The sequence below is a fragment of the Uloborus diversus genome, chromosome 10 (assembly GCF_026930045.1).
Source record: "Uloborus diversus isolate 005 chromosome 10, Udiv.v.3.1, whole genome shotgun sequence".
Taxonomy (NCBI): domain Eukaryota; kingdom Metazoa; phylum Arthropoda; class Arachnida; order Araneae; family Uloboridae; genus Uloborus; species Uloborus diversus.
The window spans coordinates 85,741,064-85,760,107 of record NC_072740.1 but is presented as its reverse complement, the minus strand read 5'-3'; the positions used below and the strand labels follow the sequence as shown (position 1 = coordinate 85,760,107).

General features: G+C 31.4%; 1 protein-coding gene across 1 annotated transcript in view; it reads right to left on the bottom strand.

The window, feature by feature from the left end:
* The window catches only part of LOC129231307 (5-aminolevulinate synthase, non-specific, mitochondrial-like), a 64,173-nt gene extending 46,085 nt beyond the window's left edge, over window positions 1-18,088 (bottom strand). The window contains exons 1-2 of the mRNA XM_054865595.1: window positions 17,653-18,088; window positions 9,594-9,663 (exon numbers count right to left, since the gene is read on the bottom strand). Of these exons, the coding sequence (XP_054721570.1) occupies window positions 9,594-9,663 (70 nt within the window). The 5' untranslated portion in view covers window positions 17,653-18,088. The remainder of the gene's footprint in view (window positions 1-9,593; window positions 9,664-17,652) is intronic.
* Between the last annotated feature and the right edge of the window lie 956 nt (window positions 18,089-19,044).

The following is a 19,044-nucleotide window of genomic DNA, read 5'->3' as shown; positions in this document are numbered from 1 at the left end:
AATCTCTTCGTGTCAAAAGTTGCCTCATACCCGCTAACTGATTTAAAATTATTGCTAGTCAGCGATGATGCTCCTTCAGGTGTACTATTGCTTCACATTTAATATTTCTTTACATTTTTCAAACTTTAAACTTTTACCCTTCTAAAACTATGAATTCCGCCGTATTAAATTTTCGTGTGGTTTCGAGTCTAAAGGTGCACAGCCTTTTACTCTACCACACATTAGCAATCCTAGTATGATAGTTTATGTACATGTAATGAACCCCATGGCTATCTCCCTTCCCCTTGAAAGATAAATTCAATCTTCGCTACTATGCACAAAAATGATTATTTTGCAGTTCATTAGCCATATTAGTATTTTTACCCCTGGTCTCTGATAACATGGAGCAATTTCTGTGAAACTTAGTTGAACTGAATTAGGTAAATCATGGAATAGTATAAATAACATATACATATTGATTTGTTTAAGGATAATACAATACTAAATTATATTTCCGATGCAATGATGTCGTTTTAATATAAATTTAGTATTCTAATTGTAAAACTGTTGAAGATTGTACTTCGATAATACCTATCTCATTTTGTTACTTTCTGTGCTGTTTATGTATAGAAAATACAGATCAAAATTTCGTTTACTGTTACGGTATTATTACGTGAAAACTTATTAGCGAAATGCGCAAGCAAATTGAAGAAGAAACACCGATTGTGATTTCAATGCATCCCTGCATGTGTCTTTGCAGGGTGCAATTTAAGAACTACTGAAAGACAGCATTTCTTTTTTGTTCGGTTTTTTTTGCCAAACATGCTATACGTTTGTCGATAATCGACATTAACAGCCATTGTAGAGGATACTTTTTGTGTTGATTGCATTTAAAATATCTCCTGGTGGTTAAATGTTGTTAACCATTTTCATTTGCTTTGAACCAAATTTCACTAATACCGATACAGTTGAACCGAATTACTTAAAGATTCGATGTAAATCAAGCAGTAGTATAAAGAAAATTTACAAGTTGCAAATTGGTTTGATAAGGATCATAGAACATTAAATAAAATTTCTGTTGCAAGGATGAAATAGATGTGGTTTTAATAAAAGTAGTCTAATGTTGAAACAGTCGAAGATTGTACGTCAATATTGAATGCAATACTATTACCTTACTCATGTTTGTATTTTCCTGCTATTAACGGGATAAACACTGATCAAAAATTACACGAAGCCTTACTCTGTTGTGGATTTTATAATTAAACAATATTTAAAAATTATAATTAAACGGTAACATCAAAATAAGTAGCACCATGAGTAGCATCAATGGACCACTGGGGCCTCGTAGGTCGCAGTTTAAGAAACGATGTATAGCATCATTTATTATATCTACGGCTTTCTCGCTAAACATGCTTCAACGCTCATCGCTAAACGGCATTGACCGCCATCGTTTAGGATACGTTTTGTGTTGATTGCATTTAAAATAGCTCCTGGTGGGTATATATTGATAACCGTTTTCATTTGCTTTGAACCAAGGTTCACAAATTTAACGATTAAAGTCAATCTTTGAAGAAACTTCATCTAGGGAAGTTTTTTACGGGCTTTTCATTTAGACTAAATTCATAACTATACAAAAATTAGTTCGTGCAGAAAAAAGCAATTTTATGACTCAAAATATGAAATTAGACCTCTTTGGGTGTTTTTAAAATTCCAAAAACCCGCCTATATGAATTCCTGAGCAACAATTTACCTTTGTGCCAAATTTGGAAGAAATCCGACGAAAACTGTGGATTTGTATAAGAAACATACACACATACCCACACACCCACAAACATACATCCATTTATATATATAGAGATTACATTGTTACATTGAACTTGGGCACAATTTAATTGGTTGTTTCCTTTTTACTGTTTTTTTCCAATACAGTACAATATCTGTGTTAGTCAAATTCATCTGAATTCCCACGTTTAAAAGTCGATACAGTCCTCAATTATTTTGGACAATTAAACCCTTACTGTAGTATACACAGAGTTTTTATGCTTAGCGAATATAATAAGTAATAAAACCTAGTAATTAAAAGGTTTGCACCTAATACTGCGTGCACGTGTTTCAGGATTTTATGAAACATCGTTAGCTATTAAAAATACTTTTTGAGATATCCTTAGCTATAAAAAAAATGAATCGTATAATCTCCTAAACATTTTCAGTTGATAGACGCATAAGGAGAAAAGTGAGACAGGAAAGGTAAGCAGGAAAAATATCGTAATATGAATTTCAAACTTACAGGTTAAGAAAAAAAGGGGGGGGGGGGTGACACAAGAAGAAGCTGTTCGTTTTTTGTAGTAAGTTACCGCCCTAATCCAGGGATAAGACAGAAATACTTAAAATACACCGCCAGCTCAGTCATTCCATCCGAGGACTAGTTTCGTGCTTTTTAGCACTCATCAGCCCGGAACAGGAATTAGCTGAGCTGGAGGCGAAAAACCTCTTAAGGGAGCCAAGAAAGCCAAACAAACTAGTAGCTAATGTAGAATTAGCACACCAGATGAGTGACCGTAGCAATGGTGCGGTTCAACTCAAAGATTTATGGGAAAGCATGGTATTTATCATGGTAAATCTGGTGTGATCCTTCTGCATTAGCTACCAGTTTGTTTTGCTCTCTTGACTCCCTTGAGGTTTTTCACCTTCAGCTCAGGTAATTCCTATTCCGGGCTAATGAGTGCTAAAAAACACGAAACTGTAGTCCTCGGATGGAATAACTGAGCTGGCGGTGTATTTTAAGCTGTTCGTTATTTTGAGTTGCATGTAAATTTCATTGCAAATGTATGTGTAAATGAGAAAATTATGTGTAAGGGAAGAAAGATTTGCAAAGCTTATGAACAATGATCAATGCTATTCCACATGCGTTCTTTTTTCTTTCTTTTTGTAATAAACGAAGTTCAATCAAACCACATCTGTTAATAAAATGACAAGGAACTCATACTTTCTCAACAGTTACAAATCATTTTTTTAACTAATTACACTGAACAATTAAAGTTTACTCTGAGTAACATTCATTTTATTCAATTGGTTTCAATAATCTCGTTATTAGTGACATATAACCATTGTTCACGTTTCTTACTCAATATAGTTATGGCAAAAATTATATTATATTACAAAGAAAAATGTCTTAGTTATGTTAGCACAGTTTCTTCAGGATAATTTGTCATAATGATTTAGTTTCTTCAATAATGTGCTCTTAACTTGAGCTTAAAACAATTTGATGCTGATATGATTCGATTCAAGTATGATCGTTATGTATTCGACGGAATTTTGAGAAACTACATGCTTTGAAATTTTAAATAAAACAAATCATTTAAAAGATTTTTGATAAATGACAATTTTAATCTAGTACGTTTTACATAAATTTTTATGACATAAATTTTGTTTTTGTGTGCTAAGAGCCGTGTTTTGGAACAATTTATCATCTGTCTATTATTTATAATATTTTATAAGAATAAGTTCTCTCTCTCTCTCTCTCTCTTTTTTTTTGACTATATGTACATCTGCTGGACGCAAAAATTTAATTTAGACTTTGGTATAATTTGTTCTGAGTACGATATATAAATCATTCGAAGAAAATTTTTATTTAATAATATTTAAAATTAAAAAAAAACAGAAAAATAATGCTTCATTATGTATGAAATAAACAAAATATATTTACCGATAGCACTAAACTGCATTATATTATGCATTAAATGACTTTAATAAAAATCCATTCAAAATCCAATTAGTTAAAAAAAATAAGAATTATTGGCAATAAAAACAGTTCCTTTTTCTCTTTGGCAACATAAAGAGAAAGCAAAACCTTTCCTTAAAACAATCTTAACTCTCTTCTATATGTGTTTCATTGTTAGAGATAAGAAAGCTCACTATTTATATCTTCTATTTAAAGCGACTTATCTTCTTCTATACAACATCGCTCTAATAACATACAATCCTATTTTTAAAGTGCTGGTTTTTCAACAATATACTCTAAAGCGCAAAAAATTAAATACTCTTTAATGTTTGATAATTGAAATTAATCTTCCAATTACGTACTATTAAAACACGTAACATTCATTCATTCATTCATTAGTTTAGAGGTATTAACAGAACAAATCAATAACAAGCAGTTTTTTCTTTATCTGACTTTACAGTGAATTTTAGTTGTCATGAAAATTTAGAGAAGTAATACCATGATGTTCAAGAGCAAATTGTAATCACTAGAAAAAAAATGTTTCATTAATACAGTAGAACCTCATTAATCCGGACTAATGAGGATCGTCCGAATTAATGGAAGTGCAGATTAAACAATCCGCTCTCCGATTGAAAAATCCGCATTAAACTAAACAATCCTATCCGATCCCATTAAACAATCCGCATTAAACAACTTGTAAATTGAGCCAAGGTACATAAACTACTGTACGCAGTAAAAATTGTACAGTAACCCCTTGTTATATCGTGCTTGTCAGGAGACAACAAAAAAGTGCGATATATCCGAAAAAGAGACATAACCGAGGTCATAAAAAGTAGCGATTCAACTAATGTACAAATTAATGGCATGTTCATCTACAAGAAAAAAAAAGGTTTTTTATCACATTAAGATGATTTTCTAAATAAAAAACAAAAGAAAATTAGCTTGCTAATTGTTTTCTTAACATAAAGAAAATAGTTTAAAATATGTCTGTTGTTTTATGATGGAATACGCACCGAAAGTTGCGGCTTACACTGAAACGAACGATGTGTAGAAAAAATACCAATTTTGTTGATTAATTTAATAAATCTTTCTTTTTTTCCCGTGAAGCAACAAATTTTAAAATATATTTTTTCGAAAGGTCAATCAGATTAAAAGCGTGCTATATTCGAATGAGCGATGTAACGAGGGATTACTGTATTTTGAATTCAAGAGAATTAAGTATGAAACGTAATAAGAGAAAATTACAAAAGTACATTACAAAAATACAAAATACTGCCTGCAAAATACATTATTGCGCTAGCACGCCCTTTATTTATACAGTTCGTATGCATTTAAATAGCTGTCCGGATTAAGAGAAGTCTGGTTTAATAGGGTCCGGATTAATGAGGGTTTATTGTATTCGGAAAAGAGTCTCCTTTATCATGAAACAAGGTTTTCTAGCACATTCTCGCTTCACTGGCTGGGTTTGCATTAGCATTGTCAATCGATAAATACTTCGTGTCTAGGAAAAACAAGGGGAAAAAAAGAGATTTAAAAAAAATCATCAAAAAAATTTCATTCATTATTGTAAAACAAGAGATATACTTTCGATAAATGAAGAGAAAATTTCACTTAATTCTAATCTTTACTCTTATCGTTTAAAGAAGAGAATCTCTTATTTCTTGTAATAAAACACATTTTTTTTTCCAAAGAGCTGATATACTTCTTGATAACAAGGAACAAAATTTGACACTGCAATGGGATCAAGCTATCACTAATGTCAAAAGTAACTTGAAGGTTGATTTATCTAATATTTTTTTGATAAAAATTTTCTTCTCTTTTATTTAAAAACGGAAGTATCATGTTTCAATCAGTGGCATTATTTTTAACTCTTCAAATAAAGTTCAATGCTTGAATTTGAATAAATATATGATACTTTACTGCGTAGGGGAAAAATCAGTTAATGTCATTTGAATGCTGGTTGAGTGATATTATATCAGTTGTTTATTAAAGACATGAATAAATAAGGGTAGCAACGGAGCACTCAATACGGGTAGTAGTGTTGCCACCCCTGTTACTACCCCCACCCTAAATCTTTAATCCTGAAATTCAAAAACCAAAAAAGGAATCCCCCCCCCCAAAAAAAAAGTACATAAGTAATTATGAATAAAAAATTTCTTCTTTTTTAAATTGAATCTGTTTTACAACTTATTTTTTTTTCGCTCATTAATGAGCCTGCTGCTTGAGTTAATGTGAAAATATTTAAACAAGAATACTGGAAATTACATTACTGGAAAGGAAATAATATTTTCTGACTCGCAACTGACATCTGTACTATATATGAGGAATGAGGGTAAACCTTCTGTTTTTTTTCCGCCGAAAAATAGCCTCTGATTTTTAATGAATTTGATATTTGATAATTTATTTTAATGAGTTTTTTTTTTTTTTTAGATAGTTACGGAAAAATGACTTCCAGGAATAGCTGATAGATATTGATAATTTAATTTGCATCATTTAGTTTTTGCTATGCATAAAAAGTTTATCACGTTTCATAGACAAATATGCATCTCACACTGCTGTATGCGGGAATGCCCACGAGGGGTGGTTCAAGACGCAGACTGCGCCATACTTTTAGCGGGGAGGGTTGAGAGGATTTGATCTTATTTGGAGGTTCGAAATCCGGGTGGGGGGTTGTACTCCGCATCATTTTTGGGGGGAAGTCATCTTTCTTCAAGGAGGGGGAGGGGGACATTGGACACTCCTGCTATAAGGGTAGTATTTTCAGAAAAGTAAAAATTTTTAGTACTTATTTTCTACATTTTAATCTAAGTTACAGCCCCTCTTCCCTCTAAATTTCTGGTATATCCTCTTAATTTTCATTTCATGTACACAGATACGCACCTAAGTTAAATTTTTGGGGAATGTGGGACAAAGTCAAAAGGTAAAATATTTTCACTGTTTGTAGAGCCAACTGTCTAGCAATATTTTAGTTACGTAGTAAAACATATAGTTGGTTCCTGTCGAAAAAATAATAGTTCTAAAGATTAAGGAAATTTATAATATAAGACATTTTCAAAAGCTGATACAAATATGTAATATTTTGCGGTTAATCAAAAATAATTTTTGTTACTATATCTAATAAAATAGTTATTATTATTAACATTTTAACTATTAATTGATCTCTACTGATGCTCAGTGCAGCACTTATTTTGTTAATATTAGGCATGTTTTGAATTTAAATGTTTCATAGAGTTTGTCAAGTACTTACGGGGCGAAGTCAAATAGTTCATTTCGTTTTATTAATTTATTGAGTCACTTATGTATTTATTCATTAGTTAATTCATTTACATTCCTTCATTTATTAATTCACTTACTTATTCATTCACTCACTATTGTAGTCACTCACTTATTTTTTCGCATATATAAATTAATTTATTTATTTATTCATTCGCTTATTGGTTTATTAGTTCCTGATTCATTCATTTGATCAAAATTATTTTCAATAATCAATTAGAAAACATTTCATTGGAAAAAATATTTTCTTTTTCACTTTCAGAATTTTCCGCCTTTTTCTTTTCTTCTCTCTCTCTCTCTCTCTCTCTCTTTTTTTTTTTTTTGAAGTTGCCAATTTGCTGCAGAAAATGAAAATTAATGTTTCAATGGAAATTTTATAGTAAAATGTACTGCATTTTCTATATGTACTTTCTTTTTCGAAACAAATTTCCAATTTGTTCTTTTTGAAAAAGATAAGTTATCTTAGTTTTTACATTATATTCCACATTCCCCGACTAAAGAAGCGCTATAATGAGTTTTTGCAGGAAATAGATATTGGGAACTGAACTTCTACTCATTATCAAACTGATTTTCGATGCAGAAAGACTCAAACACTCTTTTAAAAAATTAAAACTCAAAAAAATAGCAGTTCAAAAATTATATTCTTGTACCCAAAACAAAATTGCTCTGAAATGTGAACTCTCATGTCATAAACATGTTTTAAGCAGTCATTGCATAACCCATGCGCGATATAGAATGTCCATTATTTACATGTATACAATTTTATAGCAAAATTGTTTAAGTAAACTCGTATTTTTGGCGAAACTAATGTTTAACTTTAGCACAAGTGCGTTGTTTCGTTTAGCATTTCAAAATAAGTTAGCATTGTAGATGAAAAAAAAGAGACAGTAAAATATAATTAAAGTTTTCTCATTTCACTTTCACTGCACAAATTTTGTACAAAGAGCTACCATTTCATTTATTAACAAATTTTAATTCAATTGTATTGCTAAGGAATACAATTGCATCGATGGAATATATTTAACAAATGATTAACTTAAACATCATATTATTAATGCTCATTGTATTAATATTATCCCATTTGCAATTTTCGTATGCATAATAATGGGACACAGTTATTATGAATGAATTTTTATCAGTTGTTTTTCTTTCGTGTGAAATTTATCAATCTCAGAAACGCCATCTATGGGCTATTTGAATCATTCTACATTTCTTGAAGAAAAACATATTCAAGCTGCATCGGTAGTTTGGAAAAACACAACTTCAAGCTATATAAGACATATATAAGACATGGTTTCAAAAAAATTCGAAATAAAACAGCTTTTTCATTTTTTTCTTCATTCATTCATTTGTTTTACTTAAAAAAAAAAAAAAAAAAAAACATTTTATTATCATCTGGTAAGGAAGCAACAATAAAATTGGCAGGCTTTTATATTGCATTCAATGTAAACTTGAAATGATAACTTTTCACGCAACACAAACCGCACCCTGAAGTTAACTTTTTGGGATTGATAAACCCTCAATTTACCGAGAGAAATGTAGAATTTTTCTAAATGATTAAAATCAAAATCGTGCACCTTCAACCAATGAGAAGAGATTATACATCTTTTAAAATATAAAAATTAAATGCAATACTGTCTCCAAATTTTCGGAATCATCAGTCAAAATCTGACAAATAAGAAAAAATTTTGGGAGTGTCACAAGTGACCTCCTATCGGGTTGCCCCTGACTGTAATAAAATAATAAAACTGAAAATATGCTGAAGTATGACGAAGTCAAAACCGTTGCGTTCATCGTTTATTCGGGAGACTCCCGAGTTTGAAATACTTTATCCTGAACTCACTAATGTAGTAAATATCCCCCAAATTTTCATCAAAGCAATGAAATGTCCCAAAAAGGGCATTTTTCTGTGATTAGAATTTCGGGAAAAAACCGTACAGTAAAGCAATCGCGATCACAAAAGCGAAACCTTTTCATTCCCGTGTCTAAAAATTGTATATGACCGATCGTTTTTGAAAGAGGTTATTTTATTTTCTTCTTAGAACTTTTATTTCCCGAAAAATGCGGTAAAATGCTCCCGATCTTTCTCAGAATTTTCCGAATTTTTATCTGTTGCAAGTAATGTTTACTTGTAAGAGAAAATAAAGTTATGCCTCAAAACAAAAAACTTTCTTTCTTTTTTCAAATTTAAAAGTTTTTTTTTTTTTTTTTTTTTACAAAAAAATAAACATAGTAATCTTAGTTTCCAAACTTCCTGCCGGATTTCCGAACACCAAATTTCAACGCCAATGCAATCTTTCACATATTTATATTTTTAAGTAATTATATTTTAAAACTTCTGTTTTCACTCAATTTTTGTAGCTAAAATTATTCTTGGAAAATCTGAATAATTTTTCGTATAAGTTTCCCCAATTTTCATAATGCACTGTCGGCAGCTATGCACTTGTATGATTTCAAAAAAATATTTCTTATTGAATCTTTAAAAAATTAAAGATATTTCGTAGTTTGAAATATAATAAATGCACTATAATTAATAAACTGAAAAAATGCAGAATGATTTTGAAATATTTGTATTAGAAACAAATCAATAAATCGTACTAAAGATAGAAAAGCAGTATACCGTAATTTAGTAATCCAGACACTATATGTTGCCCTACTTGACTCCCTAAGATTTTGCTTGACTTCATCATCTGAAATTAAAAAAAAAAAAAAAACAGTTAAAATATCATTCATATTTCTGAATTTTTTCCACAACTGTAAGTCAATATTCAAGTTGTATTATTTTTCAAATCTCAAATTAAAATTATTGTTTTGATCTCGTGTTCCAAAAAATAGACTTAAATGAAACAAGTTAAAAGCAATTATTTTACATTCAAGGGGAAATGTGCTAAATTATTTTCTATTTTTCCCTCTATCTTAAAGCAGTGTCATCAAAGTTAAGTAGACCGTTTTAGTTGAATAGGAATAACCAATTTCACTTAGGAAAGTTTTAGCATTTTTCAAGGAAATTTAAAAAAAAAAAAGTCGCATGCTGCTGTAAAAAATTATAGACTCGAATATTTTCAATTTTGTTTAAATCATAATTTAACCATAATACTAATTTACACCATGAACAATACCATAATTTTACATCTTAAAAGGTATGATTCATCATAATGAACATTTGGTTATGACCAAACTTAATCACCAGTTTAAATGCAAAAACTTATAAACTTAATAAAATAGCTATATGCAAACAATAACTCCCTCTATAACCACATAACGAAGTTATAATGAAAAACCAACGTAAATATAGCACAAAATCTCAAGAAAAAACAGCATATAGCTATTTCAAGGTTACAATGGAACTTCTTTATCAGTGCAGAACACTCAGCACACAACAGAATTGGAGCAATTCTCGCACGACTTTCTTGTTGTGTGCTAAGTTCGATGATATTATTGGATTTTATGATATTACTGCAAATTAAACTTTTTTACTTTGTATGAACTGTAATAATACAAATAAAACAAAAAACGCATTAACAGTATTGGAGCAATCCTCGCACGACTTTCTGGTTGTGTGCTGAGTTTTATGATGTGAGTGGGTTTTATGATATTACTGCAAATTTAACTTTTTTACTTCGTATGAACTGTAGCAGAGAGTGTTTTAACTTGGGATAAAAAAAATTCAGTTGATTAGTTTTACAAAGACAGAAAATTAAATAAAAATGAAGAAAATATTTTCTTTGGAGTCATGAAATTTTCTTTCTCTCACAAATCGTCAATTTTACTTATTTGATGCTGATTTTTATTATGGCACCATTTAGTGGTGAAGGTTACTATTAGAGATTACAAAAACATGGCTGCTAAAAATAGATTCTTAGAAATTATCAGTGTCCCAAGGTACAACACTCTCCCCTAATAATACAAATGAAACAAAAAACGCAAGAACAGTATGATAAAGGGAGTGCAGATAACAGCACGATAAAGAAAATAAGTACACAGAGAGACATTAAAAAAAAAAAAAAAGAAAACTTAATTTAGAAGCCAAATACAACCAACTGAAATTTTTTAGACTTGAGGTGTTTAAGTATGTTTAATTATGAAGGTGTTTAAGAATGTTTATCTCTCGTACAACATTCATTAATACAAAACAAAAGAAATTAGAAAGATTTAATGTTGAAATCATATCACAATATGTGTTTTAGTGAAACGTTGCTCATTTTCCGAATTAGCTCAATTCTTAACGCAAACTATGTTTCATTTCTTACAAAATTTATATAAAGCAATAATTTGTGAACCTCATAAAATCTGGATAGTTATACAGTTACTTCAAAACGAACAGATCTTGACGGTCGCATTATTTTCAAAGGCATCGGCTGTTTTGAACAACATCACCCTGTAGGTCTACGATCGTGACCCCTCCAACCCCTGACCGGATGTGATATCTTGTTTCGAAAGGGTTCCGTGGGAATTTTGACAGAGGAAGGAAGGAAGGAAGGGAGGGGGGGGGGGGTGATTTTTGACTTGTATTGCACTAGTTCTGCATTAACAGTTGTGTATGTAGCTATGCGAAATGTAATTTATAAAATATGTGATGTGTACCACTATGAAAGTTCAAAATAAAAACGCTTGGGACTTTCAAGTGATCATTTCACAAAATGCTGGACAGTCATCCTACGACTGGATACTACTCCAGTGCAATAATCAAGCTCTCGGATCGAATGCCAGTTGTTAAAGTAGAGAAAAATAGAAACGGAGCGGGTGTAACATGGTGAGACAGAATTGTGATTTTGATCTGGTTTATGTGTGACCACATCTGGAATGTTTGGCCATCTCATACATTAAATCCCTGACTTTCGAGCAGATAAGTGACTTGATATTGTTTCACATTGCAGTGTCTCAATCAAGAGCCACAGAGCTCTGTGTGCCACTTAACGTAAGTAAATAAATAAATGAATAATAACTCATTATCCTCAAACATGCAATAGCGAATTCACTGATCGAGTAACTTTCCTGACGTCAACACCAATGAAACTCGTACCACGGCATGAAAATTTAAATAATATTTTTTGGTAATGTTCGACATGCCGGAAAATGCTTTATTTTGAAAAGGCTGAACTGGATCCGGTAACTTGACTGCTTTACTGGTAAGACTGATTTTAGGAAAATGAAGAAACGAAAAATTGAACAAATTAATGCTATCTACTGGGGTTTAGGGTTAATCCACTGGAGTTAGGGTCAAAACATCAAAATATCATCAAACAGGCAATTGCTTCGTCCAAATGTAAAAGCAATTTTCACCGTCATACCTTGACGGACGAGTTTCTAGTAGTAATAATAAAGAACCAGTGTTTCTAATGAGGGCCAAATCATTTTTCTTTGTTAAAACTGCTAAAAACATAATTGAAACTTAAATTTTCACACGGAATGTTATATATATATATATATATATATATATATATATATATATATATATATATATATATATATATATATATATATATATATATATATATATATATATATATATATATATATATATATATATATATATAAATCGTGTGATGATTGTTCAAAGTTTGGAACCAATTCAATCATAATTGAACTAGATACTAGGCCATGAACCTTAGATTAGCCTTATTTGGCACACCTGCCTTATATTGTACAGTTTCTGTACCTGACTCCACATGGTTTTAAATTACGGAATTATCAGAAGAAATTTTAAATCTTAATAATGAATGAAATTTTCCCATCGTTTGCACTCTTGCAACTCCCGTGAATTCGTCATTTGTTCGAATTCATCATCTTTTTGCAGCTGCTTGTTGAGCATACTTACTAGAGAGCTGGCTACTATATATAGCGCTATGGGATATACGTTAGTAATGCTCATATATGAGTACACACCAATTCTTATGATTCTTCAAAAGAAGCATCAATTATTTAATGCGGGTACAAGGAATTCATAGTTCTAAAACGTGTGCATTCGTTTACCTCGCATTTATTAAAATTTAAATTATTCTTAAATTGGTCTTAAGCTTGAGTTAGTACGCTTTGTATACTTATGTATACATAATTTAGCAAAATATTCGATAGCAGCCGCTACTAAAAAAGTTATTTCAACACACTGATCTCCGTTTAATTTCTCTGTCTACTTTTTCAAAACGTGTTCTAAATTTTAGTCCAAGTTTTATTAAAAGAAAGATGCTTAACAACCACGCCTAGATTAAATCTCCAGACATTTTAAATCTATCCATTTTGCTTGTAACGTCCCCAATAAAAGTAACACAACACTGAACAGACCTTGACTTGATTCCAAATTCAAGGTTGACTGAAATGCAGCCTTGTGCTATTTATTAAACAATTAATTGAAAATTTCTGAGCTAGACGTTTTGTTGCAAATAACTGTAGATTTAAAAGATAACGTAGATCAAATGCTTTCAGCTATGAACTGCGCTGAAATACGTCTCTAACTAATAACCAACAAATATATAAATATTATACGATTTTATTATTACTGTCTAACCAAAATTTGAAGAAGCATTTTTAACTAAAACACCAGAAAGAACTTTTTGCCGGATTATTATTCAAGGTATAGATTCCGGAGAAAATAGTGCTCCTCTTCCTCTGGATCGACCTGTATCCAACGTCAGTACTTGTACCGTCGGATACAGAACATCCAGAGGAAGCAATTTCGCCCTGTCTTGTCCCTATAAACCTTAAGGGCCGAAGATCCATTTCTGAGGATGTCCTGACACACTGAAAAGCATTAAAGTCATCAATTGTCATCCGCTACAGGTGGCGACCGAATGTGGGCGAGTGAATCGAGCAGGGATCCCCCTAGTTTGCTTTAAAACCCTGCACTTGTTTTCAGGTACGTCACGCTCACATTATGCGAAGTCTTCAATCAAAGTTTGCGAAACTCATACAAAAGTTGTCATGGAACAAGGAAAACGAACTGCATTTTTAAATTTAAATCTAACTCTCTCTCTCCCCCAAGTTATTATTATTATTATTATGATTTTTTACTGTGAACATACTTGTTTCTGTTCAAACATTCAAGGCTGTTCCTCGTTGAAACAGTTGTTTGTTAAAAGATTTCACTAGTATGTTTAATGAGTTTATTGGATTTCTCACTTCCGAAGATTTACAAAATTGGCCAATTTTCGCCTCAACGTTCATTAGGATCAAAGATATTGGCTATTGTATGTGCATAATCTAAGGCTAAACATGAAAGTTTAAACTTAAAATGCCTTTTTTTTTTTCGAAAAGGGTTTTATGTAAAATTTGTTTTTTTTTTTTGAAAACAGATAATTTAAAATATTCTCATCCCACATTTATGTAACTTTGCAGACTTTGTATCTGTACTAGCTGCTAGAGGATGTACCAAGAGTTAAATCATAATGACAAAATATCAATGTAGGAAATTTGTCGAAAATCTTACAGAAATGGCTTTAATGAGTTAGTTCTTAAAGTTATTTTTTTTTTCAACATATTCACAAACGTTTTGATATATATGATAGGTGGAGCAATAAGGTATTTCGGTGGCACTTTTATTCAAATTAATTTTTAAAAACTATTTTATAGCACTTTTGAAGTTTTTGAATTTTTTTTAATGTTCTACTAATAATTACACTTTTAATAGAATTTTATGAAAACTCAAGGGAGCTGAGGGCCTACACTTTCGATTTTATTGGAGTTTTAACTTTTTAGACGAATTTCAGACAATTAACGTGTGAAAATAAGTTTTGATGACCCCACTTCTTTTGTTAGAAATTATTCCCGGCTTTAAACCTAAACATATCGAAGATGGCAATCCCTAAAAATCTAAGTCTTTACGAAAAATATAAAACTGAAGAGTTTGTTTGTTTGAACGCGCTAATCTCAAGAACTACTGGTTCGAATTGAAAAAATCTTTTGTGTTGCTTAGTCCATTTGTTGAGAAACGCTATAGGCTATTTTTTTAAAAATCAGATTGACCGAAATATTTGTAATTGCAAATTTAATGTTTAGCTAGTTGATTAGTTCTGCGAATTCCTAATAGATAGCGGGGCAAGTTTAGTTCTATGAATTCCTTATAGATGGCGGGGTAAGTTAACTCATTGAGAAGACGTTGGCCGACAATATTGATAGTTGGGAAAAAAACCCATGCCGCGCTGCTCAGACGCGGTGTCGGCTACGCTGTTGTGGTCAGCGAACCGATTTTTGAATGCGTTTTTTTTCGATATTCAGGTATATCGATTGTATATAACTTGATTTTGTAGAATTTTTCTATTGGGTTTTGTTTTCCTTGTTTCTTCAACATTTGTTTTTGTTCTTACAGTTGAAGACAGTTTACAGTAGAAGATCTAAGTAAATAATTTGATTTGTCGCATTATTCATTTCTGATTGTTCTTTATGACACTTTTATTATAGTATTGTTTATTTGACGAAACATTTTAAATTTCAGAACAAAACCGCTTCTCTTGCTAAAGGGCAATGTTACGGTAGCGTAAACGGTAGCGTTGGCGCGTTAGCGAATAACTATACAGTTAAAGGATTATTTTGAGTTTTAAAGCTACTGTTAATATTTTTATGTGTTTTGACGATTTGTTTTAAATTCCAGAGAGACTTCAATAGGTTTTTTGAAAAGGTGTGTACGCATTTTAGTTGAAGAAAAATGATCATTTCACATCAGAAGGGAGGTGGAGGTGTGAATGTTTTTTATTTAACGGATTTCCTTTAAATTCTTAGCGCGGGCATCGCCACGCGGGTACTGCTAGTGTTAAAAAAAAACTTCAACGAAAATCCATATACCTCCAAACCCTAAAGCTGTAGAAGATAATCGCCATCAAGATAAGATAGCTTTGAGAATAGTTAAACTTTTGTTGAATCTTTCGTTTTCATCCCTTCTTTTAGTTGAAATATACTACTCCCGGCACTCGAAAGTTATTTCATTATAAAAATATAAGCTTAACATTAATTAAGTTATTTACTTTTCTCTCCAACATAGCTACTTTATAATCTTTACTAATAATAAAGCTGAAAGTCTCTCTGTCTGTCAGGATCTCTCTCTGTCCGGATGTCTGTGACGCGCATAGCGCCTAAACCGTTCGGCCGATTTTCATGAAATTTGGCACAAAGTTAGTTTGTAGCATGGGGGTGTGCACCTCGAAGCGATTTTTCGAAAATTCGATGTGGTTCTTTTTCTATTCCAATTTTAAGAACAAAATTATCTTAAGATGGACGAGTAAATTACGAAATTATCATAACGTGGAACCGTAACATGGGCACAAGCCAATTGGTGAGAAAATTCACCATACATTATTTCTAAATATACAGGGGAACCAAAAGACCTTTCAATTTTCTATTACGTGCAAAGCCGTACGGGTACCACCTAGTACATTCATAAAATAGACCAACCAGTGAATGAACACTTAAGCACTATTTCATTTTCAAAAGTTCATAATATCGTTAAAGCTACAAAATTTTGCACATACAATAAACCATTTTAACTGATATATGTAACTATTTTTTAAAACAATGAGAGAATTTTCTCTCTTCTGCGTAAGGTTTTTTGAGAGTTATAATGAAAAAAAGCAACTCAGTTAAATCAGTGGTTCAAATCGGTGGTCCGTGAGAGCCTCAAAAGAGAGTCTATATTTATTGAAAAGTTAAAATTTTTCAGTGATTGAACAAAAATTAAGACTTTTGTTGAACAAGATTAAGTAAATACATTAATCCTACTGAAGATCAGATATGTATTGAATTATTTTTAATGTACTAATTATTAGATAAAACATACCGTAACACAGACATAATTTTTGTACAATGTAGAAAACAAGTTTTCAACATCATTATGTCAGGGGAACATTTCATGGTCAGGTCTGCAAGCGTCGCTTAGTCTGCAGTCAATACTCACGTGATGGTACTGTTCATTTTAAAAGTTCTTCAATTAATAATGAGTTTGCTTTGATAAAAAAGTTATTGTATTCCTTTTGAATTCGGTTACAACTGCTATCATTAATGGTCAGCATTAATTCACTTTCGGGCTCAGTACACTGTTAAACTGGAAATTGCGGGATGCATATGAAGCCTTTTAATGTAAAACGTTGTAGCTCCAGCAGCATCCCTTTAAAGGTGCCATGTGGGTTTCTATGGCACCCTTAAGGACGCCAGAGTATGCCTTGATGGTTCCAGAGGAACCGAATGGTACTCTTAGAGGGTGCCATAGGGTGCCATACGAAACCAGTTGGCATCAACAAGGGTGCTATAGGTAGCCAAACAGCATCTTTGAGGAGGTATCGCTGGTGCTGCAAGGTTTCACCCTAAAAGGTGTCATATGTAACCCGTAATATTAACAGTCTGGTCCGCAGGCATCTGCGGGTTGGGAACTGCAGTAAATGAACAGCATAACCAGCAGATAAACACACCGTTATCCAATAGTTTCCTTTTTGGAATTATACTGAATTTAGTTACTACTGCTAATTCATCTAACAGAAAACTTTTGAAACTTTATATTGAAAAAAAAAAAATAATACGAATTGTTCATTCATTGGTCGATCTACTCTACCACATTTTTAAAAATTAGTTTCTAAAATGAGAAAAAAAAACAGCAACTTACTAAATTTTTAATACGAATTGTTCATTCATTGGTCGATCTACTCTACCACATTTTTCAAAATTAGTTTCTAAAATGAGTAAAAAAAAAAGCAACATACCAAATACTTTTCAACGAAATGCTGTTTTATCCTCGTGATCTTGTCTCACGCAAATTTTGAAAGCAAAACCGTTCTGATTGGAACAAGTGAAAAAAACATGAAATCACAACTTCACTACCTGTTGGAAAAGGAAAGAACGGTAGGTTCAAAAAAAGTAGCTCTGACCTCGTTCGAACTACTGACGCGAAAGGCGAGGTTTTGATCTCTTTTTAAGTGGAACAATAAGCAATCATAGTGTCAAGTACTTTGTCGAACTTCTTGCTACCTGAAAAGGTGAAACTTCTTAACTTTTAAAAATCAATGACAGAGAAGTTTAGCTGTAAATATTCATTTCACTAAACGCTTTACAGACAGGAAAGATAATGCTCTATTTGCTTCGCTTCCTTTTAGCAATTTGAGAAACTTAAATTTCACGACTAGGCAAATATTTAACCGGGGCAATAACTTATTCGAAACTGAATATACTCTGAAATAGATGACTGAAAATAGATGCTCTAAAGACTAATAAAAGTATTAATACAAAACTACTCATTAAAGTTCTGTCTAATGATTTATTTAAACAGTTGTAGTACACGACCTATATTTTCAGTACTTACTGCAGTCATAAAGTAGAATTAATGTTACACCGCATTTAGACTACATTATCAAAATTAATTTTTACATACAACTCAGTTTCAAGATTTATTTAGTTCAAATTTAATCATTTACGTTAATGATATCAATTAACATTCATTTAAAATTTCGTTAGCTTAAATTTTCTGAGCAATTAATTTTGATCTAAAATTTTCTGATAATTATCAAAGTTTTTAATTGAAAAATCAGCACTCAAAGTATTGAATTCGTTTGAAATAAGTTGTGAACTACGTTCTTCACGATATTTTGAACGATTGCTTTATCAAAACTTTAATGATGCAGTTTGAATTCAAAAATATTCACTTTAGATATTTATAAACAGTGAACATCAATTATAAGGCATCGTCCTAAATTGCTTTAATAATTAAGGCAATGTAAAGCAAAAGGCTGGAAGAGGACGTTTTAAAGTTTTGAGTAAAAAGCGTTTTAAGTATACCCTTTGCAGGCTATCATTGACATTTTATTTATTTTATTCTTTTCTCAAAATCATACTGTATAGCAGCATTTACTATACAAGTATTTGCTATACCAAGTACCTCAAAACCAGTACCCTCTCCCTTACCCCTAAACAGAGGAGAGGTTCTCCTTCCATTTGGACTGGAAATTTCTATTCCTTTTATTTTTTTAAATTTTCTCATTTACACCCCTCTTCTTCGCACTACCTCAATTAAGTCACCTAAAGCTTAATAGTTTTTTTTAAATACATGAAATGTGCCGCATACTTAATATTAATGTGGCTACATCATTGAAAACCAAATG